Here is a 16,754-nt window from a genome sequence, read left to right as displayed (position 1 = left end):
CAGGAAACAGCGGCGAGGAAAAATAAGCTTGTGAGTGAACGGCCGGCCACAACGCAAAAGAAGCGCCGGCGAGAGAGATCTGAATCGACCCCGTCTCCGTCAAAAAAGCTTGTCAAGGGCCTCACATGGCCGTGAGGAAAGGGGAGCGACAAGAAGGCGAACCACAAGGTAAACGGCAGCGGAAGACAGACGCAGAAAAAAGACGGATCCACGCCTCTGAAGAGAAAAACAGCGAACTACAAGGAAGCACAGGCGGCTGCAGAAGAGGACGCGCAGGGAACGGGAGACAGAAGAGAAGAACGGAGTAAGCGACGAAGAAGCGAAGTAAGAAAAAGAGACGGGAAACCCGGAAAGCGCGCAAGAGACAAAGGAAGAAGTCGCGCGGGGATAGAAACGGGTGAGGAGCAGAGAGGAACAATGGGAAGACAGCGCAGCGAAGAGACCCAACGGAAGAGGTCCTATGCGCAGGTAGTGGTCTTGGGAGGAGATCCAAAGAGTGATTGACTGTGGTACTCTGTCTGGAAAAAGTCAAGGAACGCCATTAAAGTTAGACAACTCATGAAAGAAACACGATGGACAACGGAAATGGGACAGCACGGAAAGCTGAGAGCATGCAACACATGAAATTCGCATGTTCACGTGAACCGGCACTTCCATCCTTGTGTTCCGTTCTTCTCCTGCGTTCTCTTTCCGCTCTGTTGCTTCTCTCTGTTTTCGTTGTCCTGCGCAACGCTTCTGTATGGTGTCGCCCAACGAGGGAGAGAGACCGCCTTCTTCTGTTTGCTACTTCCTTTCCGTGTGCCCTCAGCCTCAACCGCGTTCCCTCTCGCTCTCCTCGTCTCCGTCGTCCTCGCTCATCGTCGCGGCGCCGTCCAAAAGCAGCCGTTCGCTGTCCCTGAGAAGAAAACAAGAAACGGTCTCTTTCCCTTCCGTTTCGTCTCCGCCTGCAACGGTTGCAGGTGGTCTGGCGTCTTCGCAGGTCTCTTCTCTCACATGCGCGCCTACTTGTTTGCTCTCCCGGCCCCGCGCGTCTCGTCTGCACCTCTCTCCCTGCTCTCCCGTCTCCTTATGCTGCCCACCTTCTCTCTCGACATCCATCTCCTTCCTATTCCCTCTTCTTGTCGCTGTGTGGGGTTTAGGGCACCTCTGCCCTTCTCTGCTTTGGGCTTTTCCACTTGCCAGACGAGACTCAAAATGAGGTTCTCTCTGCGTTCTCCTCCGGTCCCCTTTCCTTCGGCGTCGCTCGCGCCTTTCTCGTCCACTGCTTCTCCCGTCTGGTCCTCTTCTCTCTCTTCTCGCGTCTCTTGTTCTCTCTCTTCTCTCTCCTCTCTCTCTTCTCTCTCTTCTCCCGTCTGGTCGACCTCTCGCCCATCTGTCGGTGGGGTCAGGCCTCTGGTACGACAGACAGTCCGTGCTGCAGGGCGGCTCTCTGGGGAGGGACATGTCTGTGAGCTATGCGCTCCTTTCTGGCGCAAAGGCCTCTGCATGAGGCTTGGAGTGCGACGTATGTCCCCGGCGCCGACCGCGAGCGACACTCGCCTCATCTGCTGCCCTCCGGGGCGCGCGCGCGCGGCAGGTGACTGCGGCCGAGAAGGCGGCGATATCTCGCCGCCAAAAGGAGGTCCCCTGCGCCTCTCCCCACCCGCCTCGGTGCCCAAGGAGAGGCGGAGGGAGAGAGGTGCGTTTGTCCTCGAGAGCCTGTCTTCGGGGCAAGCAGAAATCGTGAGGAACCACGGCAGGAGTTCTTCTGCTCCGAACAGGGGAGGTGGCGGATGTCGGAGACACTTTGCTTCTGCTTCGTCCAGCGCAGTGGGTTACATGCTGCTTCGCTCTGTGAAACTCAATGCCAAGCACAACTACGCGCCTCAGATTCGAGTCGAAGAAGTTCCAGAGGCCGAAGGACGGTCCAGAGGAGACGCCGAGCCTGTCTTCTCACATCCCTCTTCTTCCGCTTCTTCGTCGCCAGCATGTTCCTCTTTGCTTTCTTCGTCTGCACCGTCCTGCTTCCGCATGTTGCTGGATGAGCAGCCTTGCTGCACCCCCAGCGGGAGCGAGCTTCTTCTCCCCTCGCGAAATCTCGCGCTTTTAGTCGCCGCAGAGCAGGTAGCCCTGCGAGCAGAACTGAGAAAGCGCCTGGCTGTCTCCGCCGAAGCCGCGACGCAGCGGAGCGAAGCGTTTGCGTCTTCAGCGTCGGCCGCTTCTCGTCTGTCTTCCTCTCTCTCTCCCTCCTCTGGCCGCTGTGGGGAGGGAGGCGAGAAGAGAGACGCCCTCAGGGAGCAGAGCGCAAGGCTCCAGCAGTTCTTGAGGGAGCGCCCTTTCGCTCTTCGCCAGCCTGTCTCTTCGATTGTCTTCACCGCAGTCGACCGCATTGCGGCGAATCGTAAAGAAACGGTAACCACGCTGGTGTCTCTGCTCCACAGCGATACAGCCTTGTCGAGAGAAGAAGACAGCGACGCGAACCGCGCATCTCTTCTCTCGCCCCCAGAGCGTGTACCGCCGCGAACGCAGGAAAGCGCCTCACCCGTTTCCTCGGAGGCAGCGCTTTTGTCATCGGCCTCCCAGTTCCTGCGGGATCGCCTCAGTGGGCCGTGGAAGGAAGAAGTCCGGCGAAGGGAAGAAGACGTTCTTGAGGCGCATGTGCAGGCGTTTGAGAGACGGCGTTGTGCCGGCGAGTCTCTCCACCGCAACAGCGGCTTTTCAATCGTTCACCAAAGCGACAGCGTTGTGCAGGTACAAGTTGGTGCTCAAACGGAGGGATCGAGGAGGGGCAGCGTGGACTCGGATGACTCATGTCGACTGCAGGCATGCATTACCAGTCAGATGACACCTGCAGCTCGATCGAGTGTTACGCATTATCACAGCGGATCCCTAGGTTTCTATGAACGACTTTCTTCAGGGAAACACGTCTTCTGGGGACTTGATGCCACGAGCAGGACTCGTGGTTTACGTCTTGAATGTCTTTGTTTTTACCGGATCCAAGTGTATATATGTGTACACCTGAGCTGATCCTTGGTGCTCACTGCCAGACGCTAATGTCCCGGCGAAACATCCCTTTTCTTTGAGACACACTTCCCTCCCCCTCGCCACTAGTCTGATATCAAGGAAACAGAAGCCGTGCGATCTATTTAGCCTGAGACGGCATCGAACGGAAAGCCTACGACATATACGTACGTCTGGGATGCTTGTGCATTCGCGACTGAGTGTTCATTTCTTCTTCGGTCTCTTCGTCTCTCTATTGCTTTCCACTCAGCTTCTCTTCTCACTCTTCCCTCCTGCTCCTCCCGCGCGCCCCGCGCGTCCGTCTCGGTGCCGCCTTCGTCTCTGCGCTTTGGCGCAGTGGTGTGGTGATCCTGCTCTCTGTCTGCAGTTCTCGTTCGTGCTCTCCTTTCTTTCGGTCTCGGGAGTGTCTTTACTCACTGTGTTTTCCCTCGTCGCTTCCCTCCTGTGCTCCTCAGCGCCTTGAGGCCCTCTACCACTCGTGCTCTCCTTTCTACGTCGCGGCCCTCCAAGTTGCTGCCATGCAGCTTCGCTCCCTCATCCTAGCAGACGAGCTTCTCCAGTCCGTGTGTGGCGAAGCTCGCAGCAGCGGCGCCGCGGAGACTAGCCACGAGGAGCGAACTGCGTTTGCAGCTTCCGCAGCAGCTATCCCGGAGGACAACGAGGATCTCAGACAGAACAATCCGGGCGCAGGGCTGAACGCGAAGATCATTCACTTTTGGAAAGCAGCGAACATCGAAGCAGAGGAACAGCAGAAACGCTTCGGCTACGTTGAAGGCGTCCATGACGTGGAAAAGGCCGAGGCTCTGCTGTGGTTGCATGCAGCCGCTCTCGTTGTCAAATTCGCTTAGGGCTCCGGTGCCGCCCCCTCTCGATTCGGTGCGCCTTTCCTCCGTGTCGCGCGGCTTCTCTCACACAGAGAGAGCTGCTTGCCCCAACGCGTTGCGGAGCTCTTGTGTGGCAAGACTGATCGTCGATTTTTCTCTTCTCGTCGGCAATGGGCCGTCCTGGGTGCTACAAGCGCGCAGTCGATCCGAAGTCAGAACAAGGTTGTTGATGGTAAACCCACGGTTGAGCAAATCTTCTAACTGCTTGCGCAGACTTCAGTCCCGATAAACTACAGTTCTGTGCACACAAAGATTCAAGGAAGTACAGACTGAGTGTCGCAACGAATGTTTCTCTCTCGAAAGACGAGTTTGATGGCGAAGGCAAGTTCGCGGGGCTCTCTCCGTTCTCAACATCGCTCCAAGGTATCTTTGTTGAGGGAAAAGCGTGCGTTTATATTAACTGATGCGCGCGCAGTCTCCAATCCTTGTGGATCAGGGAGTGTTCGACGGAGAAAGGGAAGGGCGTAGGAGGAACAGAGGACGTGAGTCCGACAAGACTCGACAAGACCTTCTTAACAGACGGAGACACAGAACCGAAAGGCACACGCAGATAGATTTACACGCCAGCGGAGTGAGAGAGAAGGAGTGGGAAGAGGGGGGGGTCGAAACAGCAAGAGAGGCGGAGAACAGGCGGAGAACAACTGCGGAAGAGAGAGCAAACGAGAAACACGAGAGAGACAACGAGAGAGAATAAAACTTGAGTGAGGATAGGAGAAAGGACGGACAGGAAAGAGGAGAACGCGGCGGTAGAGAAAAACTCGAGAGTCAGAGGAAGCGAGAGGTACAGAGAGTCTGAGAATCAGAGAGACAAGGGACAACAATTGAGCAAGGTATCCCGACAGAGGCGGAGCGAGAGAGGGAACACAATAGAGAAACTGAATAGAAGGAAGAGACGGAAAAATTCCACGAGAGGTAGAAAGGACTGGAGGCACTGGAGGACGGACGCAGTAGAGATCAAGAACGAAGGAAAACACGACAGATGCAGAGAACAGCAGAGATAACAACAGAGATGATGTCATGGAGTGTGCGAGGGAAGGGTGAAGCAATGGAGGATGATAGACAGAGACAGACGAGACGGAGAGCCAGCGAAACAGGGGAGACAACGACCTCTCTCCTGTTACCGTCTATATTACTAGCGTCTAGCAAGTGTCATGTTGGACCGACTCGTTGCGAAAGAACAGAGCAAGATGCTTGCAAGTCCTTCCTTCTCGACGTCATCAGGAGGGCAACTGTCGGCAGCGCCCAACAGCAGGCCTTAAATGGTCATGCGCCAAGCCTGTGTGTAACTAGCATTTTCGTCTAACACCGATGTACTCTCAGACTCTTTCCATTCGCTCGGAGCTTCAGGCCGAAAGATACATATATATATATATATATGCACATGTATAGGTACATATGGATGCATGAGTTAGATCTAGTGGCGTCGCTGTCGCTTGCTCAGGAGTTGTGGACCAATTTTCAAGGAATGCAAAGTTCTTGTTTGACGTTCCTAAGAAATTCGTCTCTTGCTTTCGTGGATACAAGCCACATAATCAGAGAGTGAGACGTCTTCACTGCTGGACCGGCGAGTGGTGCGGCGACCTTTTAGAAAGTGTTTTGAAAAAAACAAATGGACACGAAGATCCTTCTTCGCGTCTGGTGCTTATTGTGGACGCATCTCCGTCGATTTACGCGTCCGATTTTTCGCGTCTGTCCTCATAGACACCCAGCGAGACGCAAGGCGCCTCGTAAGAGATCTCCACCAATGAGGGGTGCGGTCTTCGACTAGACACATGGACGTCGACAAAAGTACGTTTTGACGCATCAATCGTGTGGGGTGCATGTGCCGCATTTGCTGATGTCTGCAGAGAAACAAGCCAAGAAGAGTTGTGGCTTCAACTTCTTTGCACTCCCTTGTCCTACCAAGTGTTTGTCAGCACCTGCTTCTGCGATTCTGTGTGTACAAGTGAGAGCTACTCAACTGCTGATTTTCCTCTTTGCGTCGGACTCGGCGGTCGACGGGAACCGTCGTTGCGTGAGTTTGACCTGGTGAACATAAAGGAAGACTCGCATGCCCTTTGGTCGCGAGAGGCCCATCCCCTTTTGAAGCGACAAAGGTGTCTCTGGTCCTGTAATTGGTCATGATCTCGTCGGGATGGCTTTCTTCAACGCCTTCTTTCTTCATTTCACACCCGCTGTTCTCTTTTCCTCCTTTCTGGGGGTCCTATGCATGTGTGTCACGGCGGTCGCCAGCGGGGAGTGGAGGGACCCGATGCAGCGCGCGGACGCCAGAGGCGGTTTCTTGTCTTGTCCGAGAGGAAAGAAAAAGCGCATCTTTCTGTAATACACGTTTTGCCAGCTCCGGCGGCTCATGAAGGGGGACTTGCTTCTGCGTTTCAGCGTTCTTTCAGGGCGCAAAGAAGCTCCGTTGTGTGCTACCGAGTCGCATTCTCTTCAAGAGGAGTGAGCTCGATGGACGGCACACAGTCTAGCCACCCTCGGAGCTCGATCGACAGAGTCACGTCTTGCGGTCAGTCGCCAGCTGTTTTCTCTTTCGCCTCTTTTTCCCCATGCTTGTTCCCCTTTTTTCGCTTCCATTCTTTCTCACGTGTCACGGTTTTCCTGTACCTTTCAGAAGTAGCTGACATATTGGAAAGACGACAGAAAGGTGAAGCGATACGTTTTCTGGTGGTAGCCTCGCAGCACAAGGTCCTCGCGTTTCTTTGTGTCTTGTCTCTCCTCTTGAAATGTCCGCAAAGTTTCTCTTCTGCTAAACACACCTAGCTTAAGGCGTTGTTAGGCTCGAGGACGGCAAAGCGTTTTGCGGATTCTTTGAGTTCTTGTCAACTTCGTCTTGTTCGCACGTATTCAGTACCCGCTTCTCGCGTGAGATCCGCGACCCGCGACCTTTAGCGCATTTGAAAGGCGTTCTTCTTCTTTTTCTTCTCACGTGGACGCTGTCGGTTTTTTGTTTCTTCTTCCACCTTTTCAAGTATTCGATAAGGTAGCCTGTCTGCAACCTGAGTCTTGCGCCCTTCTCAACTGTTCTGTCTTCCGCCGTCTATACACGCTTCCCGCTGCGAGTTTCCCGTCCTCCGCTCCTGCAGTTTTTCGCTTGCGCCCCGCCTTCAGTCTGATTCCTTCTTTTTCTCTTGTCTTCGGTTGTCGTATTCCCTCCCTTTTCTGCCGTATTCTTCTTCAATCCTGCAGCTGACTCAGTCGCATCTTCCTCGCGACCCATTTTGGCAAACAAGCTCCCTCGTCGCTCTTTCACGCCCTTTCCTTCTCTTCAGAGGAGACTTTTCATGCTTCTCCCTCTCCTTTGTCCACCCTTCCGCTCTTCTTTCTGTCAAACTCCTCCCTCTTCAGCTTTTCTTCGGACCTCCTTTCTCTGACAGTCGGTCTGGCCTCAGCCCCCCTCTCGCTTTCGCCTTCATCTCTCAGTCGACATTCCCGATTGGCGTTGCGCCGTTCTCTAAAAGAGTGAAGCGTCTCTTCTTCTTCTTTCTGTTTTCCACCTCTGTCGAACGCAGCTGCGTTCTCTGGTCCCTCTCTTCCTCTCTTCTCTCTTTCTCTCTTCTCTCTTCTCTCTCGTCTCTTCTCTCTCCTCTCTCTCTGGCCCGCTGCATGTCGGGGACGCTGGTCGTCGCTCTCTGCGCGGCTGAGCTCTTCGTGCGCGGCGAAGCCTCGCCATGGCGACCTCTGTGGGCGGCGACGTCCGCCTGTCTGAGAAGGACCTCGGAGCTGTTTTACGAGACTCTGATGAATGGGCCTTTCTCGAGTACCTCCTGCAAATGAGTGTGAGGACGTCTCGCGTGCGGCTGCTTCAAGCTTGGCACATTGCAACGCCTCACCTCGTCAGCGCCTTCGAAAGAAGAACTCAGGTACCGCGCAAGAGAGACTGGGAGGCTCAGAGCGACGAAGAACAAGTGGCGCCAAGGGGCAGGAAGGGAGCTTCTTTTTCGGGGACGCCGACACACTTACATCTTCGAGTCTCCTCTTTCCTGCACATGCGTGGAAGCCATGGGCCTTCTTCCTGTGCGACAACACAGCCAGAAATCTCACGAATGCTTCTTGAGGACCGGTTCCTTGCCTTCCCAATACATACTGGCACACCGGGTCGCGGCAAGTGCAGAAACTCTGGATTCGGAATTTTGGAGACCCCTCTCTTTCTCCTCGCCGTCGATCCTTGGACATGTCTGTTCCTTGCCTCAGATTTTTTCATCTTTCAAACACAACTCCTCCAAAGACGGTCGGATTTTTCCTGCTGCACCACTGTTGCATTTGCCACATCTGCCAGTATTGCTTCGCAGCTCTTTCGCGTTCACGAGCGCCGCTTCTGTCCTTTGTCTTTAGGGCCGCTTGCTGACGTACTCCTTCGTCGACACCGCCTCGCTTGACGAAGACAACTCCCTCCAGGATATCGCGCGAAGGGGCCTGAAGATCCCGATGACGGGCATGCGCTTCGCTGTCGGAAACTTCAGGTACAGAAGGGAATTGTTGAACTTTCCAACGCAAAGTTTCCTCGCGTTACTCGCAAACGCGTGGAGCCTCTTCTGCTTCGCGACAGCACGTCCAGATGCTAGTTGCTCAGATTGCCCCCAGAGACAGTGCAGAGAGAAAATGCGCACCCTTTAGTCTGTACCGTTCCCGCTCGGCGAAATAACGCGTCGACGACGGCGTACATGTAGAGGCCGTCCATACTAACACACCACCGGTTTCCGACGGAATGACTCAACTTCCAGCTTCTAGAGCGACCGTCACCGTGTGTGATGTACCCCGAACAGTGAGGGCCTTAGTATAGAGATAGACCTCACGACCAAAACCATAGGTCGACCGCCGCAGACCGCTCGACATGAAAGCATAGAGCGCTCGAGAGACGCGGAACCACGGTGTCTAACTCATCGGTTACCCAGTACATCTGTACAAGCGTGGCAGCCCTCCAAAAAAAGAGCTTGATAGCCGACTCTCTCTCTCCTCAGCCTCACAGAGTGTGTCTGTGGTGTCGATTCTCACCTATTTGATTCGTGCTCAAGAGCATGCAGCGACTCGTGCTTGCCCCTAGCCCACTCTCCAGGGTTCCTGGAGGCTCCGATGGATTGCGACGCGCGGTTCGATGACCTTTGTTTCTGCTTTGTGTCAGTCTCCCTGGCTTCCCTCTTATGCGTGGAGGCCCTGCCGAAGCTGAGGATCCCTTCGTTCTCCCGTCTAGTGAGTCTCAAAGGAAGCCGCGAAAGACGCCTGGGACAGCTACCAAAGGGGGAAGAGCCGATGTGCTAGTGGACAGCGAACACGGCTGAATCAGCACAAAGATTCAGGCGGAGAGACCGTAGAGGTTTTGTCCTAACCCCAACAAAGGAACAGCAACAGACAGAAACGACGGCGAAAGAACATCCATGCATGCATAGGTGAATATGCCTTTGTAGATTTCAAGACGTGATCGTGCATCTGCAGAGGCCTGGCCTCGCACACCGTTACGCGGCCATTCCACCTCTTGGAGTTTCGAATCACGGCTGGTTTGGAAAGTCAAAGATGAGCCGGGAAGCTAGAGCCGAAGAAGTATACCCGAGTATCAACTCCGATACTAGAAAAAATGCTTTTAGGTCCAAAGTATCAAATGTGTAGTCAAATTCCGGACGTCTTTGGTTTGACTTTCAAATTTCTAAAATATCTACGTGTAGACGACCTTGGTCGTTGAAGCGAACCCTAAGTTGAATCCTTTAGTCCGTATACGCAGATGGTGCCACGAGTGGAGCCCGCGACTCAACTTTCACGCTCTTTTGGGGACATTTGCAGCTTCGAAGACATGTCACAGGAGGACGCTCCTAGGTGGCCTTGCCAGCGAACGCGCCGCGAACAGAGGGGAGAGGCTGGCCAGAATGAAGGCGTTTTTCAAACGGGATCCCAGGCATCCTGTTTTCGCTTCTGTGTCGATGCCTGGCAACTGGACTCAGGTGCTGTATCAACGCGTCAGGAGGAAGCCAAAAAGGACAGAAGCAAATTCCTTGACGCCGCCCGTTCACAGCTGCTGACGGGCGAACGGCGAATCTTCGAGTATCTTCTGTGTCAAGTCGGTGAGGAGTGCGAAACAGAACCACATCTGTCTCTAGGGGTGCACCGGTTTGCGCATCGTACACAGCCGATTTGCCGGTGTCTGCATGAACGGGAGTGCCCATATCTCTAGCTTGCTCGGTGCATACGCACAGTTACAGACTTTCGAGCACAGATTTCGATGCAATTCAGCACAGATGGATACGCAGATGTGCAGATTCTTCAGGTGGCCAGCTTCGCGGTACTAATCTGTAACTCAAATGCGGCTCCGCACCGCAGCTCAACTCCTTATACAGGGCTGAGGTCAACGGTGGGCTGCGCCTGCGTAGACGCGAGTATGGGAGCCATCAAACACATTCAATACGCATATGCAAGTGAAGGCCTACTGTTTTCTATTTCTAGTGGAGAAGACTGGCGCGTCTGTACTGCTGCATATACACCTTTGCTTAGGCTCACAGAAGAGTCTGCCAGGTGGTTAGATGAGGACGCATTGTGTCTTTCCTTCGTTTTGATTCAGTCCGGGGGCCTTCACGCCTCTTGACTGGAGGGGAGATTTGAACGTGCATCGAAAAAAGGCGTTCTTTCAAATCGGTATGTCGCGTCACTTCCACGGACGGGGTCTCGCGGTGACGGATGGTAGAGAGTAGAGAAGTCGCTGTTCTCTCTTTTGCGTCGCGCTGGCACAGGTGTGGGCCGCTCTGTCGTTGTCGAGGACGAGAAGGAAGCGTGTGGAAGTCGCTTCTCACTTCTCTGGGAATATGATTCGGCTTATCTGGAGAAAGGTGCACTGGCCCCCGAGGAAAGTCTCACTGTGCACTACCAAGCTGTCGACGACTCGAAGTCCGGAGACGACGGCCCGCTGAAGAAGACGAAAGATCAGGAGGAGGCGAGGAACTCGCGCCCCGCGTCTCTTCCCTCGATCTTCGGCGACGGCAAAAAGGTGACGCCCGGTGTGCTGCCTCAGTACACCTTCCGCCACGATTACGTCGTCTACGACTCCTCACAGGTGAGCCCAAGTCGGAGGCAGAGACTCGCAGAAAGGAGGGAGAGCAGAGAGCCGAGCGAGGGAACACTGAAAGGAGAGATGAAGCAGAGGAGGCAAGGCGACAGGCAATAGAAACAAAGTGTGGGGAAGACGCGAGGCGGGAGGAGGAGACTCGGAATCGCGCGCGCAGTGAGAAAGGAGCGGTGAGTCTCCTGGAGAGTACGACCTTGGACATACGCTTGCTGGGAGGCCGAGAGCGCGACGAACAGACGTCGGACTGCGTGCGGACGCTCCGAAGCGTTCTCGAACACTGCCTTTCGTCACGACGTAGACAAGAAAGATGCGCGCGCGCGACAGAGATGAGAGAGGATACGGAATGAAGGAAACCAAGAGAGACACTCCGCAACGCGAATGCGACACAGTCCATCTCCGCAAAATGCGCGCGCTGTCACATCCCAGCGTGACTGCCGACGGTGGTGTCTTGGTCTAGACATGTGACTGCAGCTCTGGAAACGCCAGACGCGTCTCTGCGCTCGTCTAGACAGCTGCACATGTCCAGTGGCTCCGGTCCAGAAAGCAGAAGTGTACAAGCTCGTTTGTGTTCAGGTCCTTCCCAGGTTCTTTCTTCTCTTTGAAATGGATCCCTCGCTGGAGGAGCTGTTCGCCGTGCCTCTCTGCGATAACTGCCAAGACAATCCTGCATGCATCTGGTGCCCAGCAGATGCTGCACGGTAACCCAGCATCCGAACTCATGCAAAAAGCTGCGCACTCCTGCGTCGCTCGCTACCGACTCCTCGCTCCGCTCACCTCTCTAGTTTTCAGTTAACGTACTTCCCCCCACTCACCCCCCCACCCTTGCAAAGACTAGGTGCCTTTGTTTGTACCCCTCTCGCGCCGCATCGCTCCCCTCTATCCATGCGTAGGAGATGCCTGTCGATGTATGTGCGTGAAAACAGCTAGCTCGTAGTCTCTTTGTCTCTCGCTCGAGATGCAAGTTCGCGTATGCCACCAACGAGATTCACATCCACTCGTGGACGAATGCTTCTGTCTAGCAAGAGTCGCAGGTGCACTGTACATACAAGGCCGATGCGGTGTTGGAAAGGCGCTTCAGTCTGGCCAGTGACCCGTTGCTGAGTGTGTTTCGTGTCACGCGCTACCAGTGAAGTTCTCGTAGAGGTCCCCGTCTGCAATGCGGCGCTTTTCCGTAGACGTCGTTGCAGGGATTTTTGTAGACAGACAGATCGATGTCCAGGCGGTTGCGCCTTTCTCATTCAAGAGTTCTTCTCCAGCGAAAGAAGGGAAAGGAACTGAATGCTCACGTTTTCTTCTCCGGGTGACCCCCAGAGGGAAATCGATGCATCGCAACGGACAGAAAAGCGTGTGACACATAGATGCAGAGCAAGATATCTTCACATGGAAGGAGAGAGCATTCAGGACACCACGACAGAGGTCCGAGACGTGGACAGTCACGCACTGTGACCGTGAGAGCGGGAGAGACAGACGCCGCTCTTGCTTCTTCTCTCGCTTGTTTGCAGCCTCTGTGCGTCGTGTGACGAACTCATCCACCAGCAGAACCGACTTGTCTCCCGGCACATTCGAGTGCCGCTGAACGAGGTCAGGAGAGAAGGCTGTTTGCAACCTCCAGGGAAAGGCCTTTCGCGCAGCATCTCTCGCTGGGGAGTCGTTTCGAGCCTGGGAGGTCTGTTCTCTCTCGAGCTGTGGAGGCTGCCGATGTCTCGTTTCTCCTTGTGGCGTCAGGGGTCGCGACCTACAGACTTCACTTGCTGCTGCCCTTCCAGAGAGGTTCTCTTCCCTTATGTGTGGCTCTCTCGGTTCTTTCTTGCAGATGCCGCGGGCGTTTGGGACATGCAGACGCCACCCTGGGGAAGTGTACGAACTGTTTTGCTCCATTTGCCACGTTGCCGTCTGCCGCCTCTGTCGCGGAAACCATCTTCACGCTGCTCCGAGCAAAGCTCTCGGCGATGAAGGGTCTCTCTCGATCGGTAAGGAGGAAAACGGACCGGAGCTCGCGCTTTTTCGACAGACGCGCCGGCCATCCAACTCCGCGATTCCCGCGCCTTGTTTGCTCGTTTTCGCACGAGAGGAGGTGCTCTCGGCACAGCGTGCGTGAAGCTGCAAAGCAGCGGAGACGGCGAGCGTCTGCTTCACTTCTCATGGTTGCTTGCCGTCCTCTCCCAGGGTCATGTGCTCGTCTCGGCCGCTTGCTGCGGGTGTCTCGTGTCTCAGTTGCAGGAGGCAGGTCCCTGATGCCTCTGAATAAGCCGTACCAGGCCGTTCTGCACATGGCGAAGAAGCCGCACTTTGTTTTGGCCGCAAGACGAACTGAGTTGGAGAAGCGTCTCGAGGAAGTGCAGAAGATGCTCGAGTAAGCGCACCTTGAAAAAAAAACGTTCCCGCCTCGAGAAGAACATCCTCGAAGTCGAAGAAGGTCGAAGAAGCAGCGACTCGGACGCACCATCAACTTGGGAACCTCGGCACTCAACTCCTATTTCTTTCTCTAGAACGATGCGTTTTGTGCGCGTGTCTCCAGCACACTCTGTCCTCTTTCTCCACGTTTCGTCTTTCCGTCTTTCTTTCTTTCTTCATCCGTCTCTGGCAGTCTCTCGACAAATCTGTCTTGTTGTCCGTGGGACCCTTGCGGAAGCTCAACCCACGGCTTCCATTGCTCGCAGCCACTCTTCTGTCTCTGCCGGTCTCGCTGTCGCCGCACCTCGCAGTTCTGCAACCGTCTCTTCCCGAGTGTCTCTGCTCTGTGCTGTGTGTCTCGTTGGATCCCCGAGCCAGTTTTGCTCATTTTCTGTCTCGTTCGTCTCCTCGAAACCCCCGCGGCGTCTTTCTGCCTCGCTGTTTCAACGTCTTGCACCTCGTTGTGGTGTCACTGCTGCAGCGGGGTCCGCCGAAATTGTCGCGAGGAGGAGCAGAGATGTTACGCTATTCTTGAAGAAGCCATCACGCAACTTCACGTGAGCACGGCTTTCACACTTATCCTGCTGATCACCTGCTCTGCCGGCTCTTTTTGCGGCTTCCGGCCTCATTCACTTCTCTCTTCTTTTCGTCTTCTGCATCTGCGTCGACCCTTTCACCCTCCGGTTGTGTCTGCACAAGTCTGTTCGACACTCCCGTCTCCAGTCTCCCCTCTCTTCTCTCCCTTTCTCTCTTTCGATTTCTAGTTACGGCTCATTTCTCTGTTTTTCCTTGTGCTATCCTCGCTACCTCCTGTTCTCTCACTTCCCAACTCGTCTCCCCGGTTTTTCTTCTTCTGCCCCATCCTACCGTGCACCTTGTTTTCTCCCTGGTCCTCTCTCTCGATCTTCTGATTGATCTCTCTCCTGGTCTCCTCGTTGATTGCGCTCTCTTGATATTTCCCCTGTTCTGTTTTGAGCTTCGTTTTCATCGGCCTTTGCGTGTTTCCTTTCCCCCGTGATGCCTGTCTGGGCGCCAAGCGTCTTCGTTCACTTTCTCGCGCTTCCTCTGTCTCGCAGTTTAGTTCGCTCTCCCTTTAATTCTCACTGCATCTCTCAGTCAGTTTGTCGATCTGCTCGCTCTTTCGATGTTTTTCTTGTTTCTGGTCACTGCCTCCGGCCGTTCAATCACCGTGGCCATCGCGTAGGTTCTCGGCTGACCTCCCTCGGCCTCGTCGTTCTGTTCCTCTGCTTTCATGCTTCCCAGAGCTGCACGGAGGACAAGATGGGGGCGGTTCTCTCGAGACAGCTCGAGCTTCAGAGGGAAATCGACACGATGGACTGGAGCGAATCTTTCCTCCAGTACCTGCGCACCGTTCTGCCTCCTGCCGACTTCCTCCACGCCTGGTACGCTCAGCCGCACGAACCTTTTTTAAAGAACATTTAATAAATTTCCTAACAGCACTAAAAATATAATAGAACTATAATATTCAGTTGCTTGATTAAACTGTCACATATTCTTTTATTTTATCCATATATTCTAAAAGAGCTTGGCAGAGCTGAAACGTGTCCCGCATCTCACCTCTTCTGCTCGGAGCGTATATACAGCCAAAACATACCTCTTCCTCGGCCTCCACGTTGCGACGAGTCGAAACGATGATTCCATCTGCGCCGCCGCTCCCTATATTGGAGCCTGGTGAGGCGCGGCTTGGGGACACACAAAAAGGGAGAAGACCGAGAGGCTGGAGACCGCTGAGCTGAGAGTCATCTTCTTTCAACAACGGAGCTCTTGGCTCTCCAACTCATCGTTCTTGACCGTTTCCATGAGTCGTGGGGTTCTTCGTCTGTTTCCTCCTCCACTTTCTTCCCTCTTGTTTTTTGTGTCGGTCATTCGGCGACCCGCTCTCTTGCTTTTTTTTCCTCCACCTTCTCTCTCGCCTACCTCTCCTCGCCGTCCCCAACTCTGTCGGCCTGTGCGACTTCTTGTTTTCTTTCTCTCCGTGTTTGTCAGGTTGCGACACTGCCGTCTGCGCGACGAGTTGGACGCCCTGGCCGGGGACCCCTCCATGCTGTCGCGCAACGTCTTTGTAAGTAGAAGAGAAGCCTCGACTGTTTATTTTTTGAGATTTTCTGTTCTTTCTTGACCTCTATCATCCCCTGAGTGCTCTCGAAGACACGCGGTCCACGAATCTGTCCGAGTCTACCTGGAACTGTCGCGGTGGCTGTTTGTCGGGTCGCATTTGTGAGGTATCCCGTTAGCCTCGTGACTCTCCTCGCTTCGCTTCCCAGTACCACGTGGATAAAGGGCGACGTTAGGTGGAAGTCGAAGCAAGAAAAGGCCGAAAAAGCGGCACACGTTCTCGCACGATCTTCATCGTGTTCCTTTCTCCAGCCTCGTCCCCTCAGTCGTTGACTTCTAAATGTCCACTTTCTTCCTTTGCTCCGGATCCTCTCGTTCGCCTGCCCTTGTCAGATGCTCTGCAGGCCGTTTCTGTGGCTGGGTTTGCGTCTCTCCTTCTGCATTTGGGCTGTGCGCCGACGCTTTTCCTGGATTTCGACGTTTCGTGGATTTCGACTTTTCGTGTCTCTAGAGCTTCTTCACCGCTGGGGATCCTTCCTTTTTTGCGTTCTCTTCAGCCGGACATGCGGCTGCAAGGCCGCGTGGATATCCTGACCGATTCGGCGCTACGCCGCCGGGACTACGTGGCGGTGGAAGGTCGGAGAGCCCCCATGGCGACTGCAGGGAGCGACAAAAAAGGCCCGGATGAACAGAGGCGGAAGAGTCCGGAAAAGAGAGTCCACTTCGGCTCCACACTTCTCGCAGGCTAGGAGGCGGGGACATCCAGAGGCGCGCCGAGACGGAACGAAGAGGACGATCCCAGGGCCATGGTCCGCACGGAGACGAACAAGAAGAGCGACAGAAGAAAATGCCAAAAGTTTTCTCTCTTCTCGCCCTGCAGCGCTGGACCTATGCACGTTTTTCGACGAACGGGGGGGCGTCGGGAGATGCGGGGGTCTCGCGCGGTGGAGGTTTCTGCTCTATGCGACGTGGCTTGAGAAACAGGAAAGGCGCGGAAGGGAGAGAGACTTGGGGTAACGGAATCATGATCTGATGCAATTTGGTTCTGTTTTTCTCCACTTTCGCTGACACGCGCTGTGCCTATTCTGGAAGGGGAAGTTCGCACTTTGCGCGCTTTTTCGAGAGTCGGTTTCTCCACGACGAACGCTCGAATGGCAGAAAAGAGGCCGAAAGAGCGAACAGCGAGAAACAGCTGAGATGACGAGTTCCCACAAGAGGAGGGGCATCCAAACTTCAGGAGTCACATCCGATTGTACTGCCGAAATACGTCCTCGCCTGCTCAGAGTGTGTGGGAATCAAGAGGCTCTCAGAGGTGCAGGAGGCACTGAAAATGTGAGACTCTCTCTGTAGCA

The 16,754-nt window shown here is 54.6% G+C and overlaps 3 protein-coding genes across 3 annotated transcripts; all 3 read left to right on the top strand.

Annotated features, from left to right (window-relative positions):
• The first annotated feature begins 663 nt into the window (after positions 1–663).
• Positions 664–5,233, top strand: TGME49_201210 (hypothetical protein). Its single transcript, XM_002367406.2, has 2 exons — positions 664–2,730; positions 3,456–5,233. Exons 1-2 carry the CDS (start codon positions 994–996, stop codon positions 3,846–3,848), a joined length of 2,130 nt encoding a protein of 709 aa, XP_002367447.2. The 5' UTR covers positions 664–993; the 3' UTR covers positions 3,849–5,233.
• An 856-nt stretch (positions 5,234–6,089) lies between these two features.
• Positions 6,090–7,447, top strand: TGME49_201215 (hypothetical protein; the record flags this gene model as incomplete). The annotated part of the gene is made up of 2 exons (XM_018779163.1): positions 6,090–6,393; positions 7,074–7,447. The coding sequence occupies 2 exons, from the start codon at positions 6,090–6,092 to the stop codon at positions 7,256–7,258; spliced, it is 489 nt and encodes a 162-aa protein (XP_018637445.1). The 3' UTR covers positions 7,259–7,447.
• A 108-nt stretch (positions 7,448–7,555) lies between these two features.
• On the top strand, positions 7,556–16,435 carry TGME49_201220 (zinc finger protein; the record flags this gene model as incomplete). Its single annotated transcript, XM_002367407.1, has 13 exons — positions 7,556–7,747; positions 8,220–8,347; positions 9,007–9,074; positions 9,818–9,937; positions 10,601–10,920; positions 11,506–11,630; positions 12,435–12,513; positions 12,746–12,902; positions 13,147–13,285; positions 13,808–13,883; positions 14,590–14,729; positions 15,334–15,409; positions 15,960–16,435. 13 exons carry the CDS (start codon positions 7,556–7,558, stop codon positions 16,149–16,151), a joined length of 1,812 nt encoding a protein of 603 aa, XP_002367448.1. The 3' UTR covers positions 16,152–16,435.
• Positions 16,436–16,754: the final 319 nt, after the last annotated feature.

Source organism: Toxoplasma gondii, chromosome VIIa (genome assembly GCF_000006565.2).
Source record: "Toxoplasma gondii ME49 chromosome VIIa, whole genome shotgun sequence".
Taxonomy (NCBI): Eukaryota; Apicomplexa; class Conoidasida; order Eucoccidiorida; family Sarcocystidae; genus Toxoplasma; species Toxoplasma gondii.
The sequence above is the reverse complement of the archived record's forward strand: the minus strand, read 5'-3'. Positions and strand labels throughout refer to the sequence as shown.

What these genes read in the sequence shown, in the direction of transcription:
- TGME49_201210 (XM_002367406.2), top strand. Translation starts at nt 994, where the DNA reads ATGCGCGCCTACTTGTTTGCTCTCCCGGCCCCGCGCGTCTCGTCTGCA. An exon ending in AAAGCGACAGCGTTGTGCAG is followed by an intron (nt 2,731 to 3,455) that starts GTACAAGTTGGT and finishes TGTGCTCCTCAG; the next exon opens with CGCCTTGAGGCCCTCTACCA.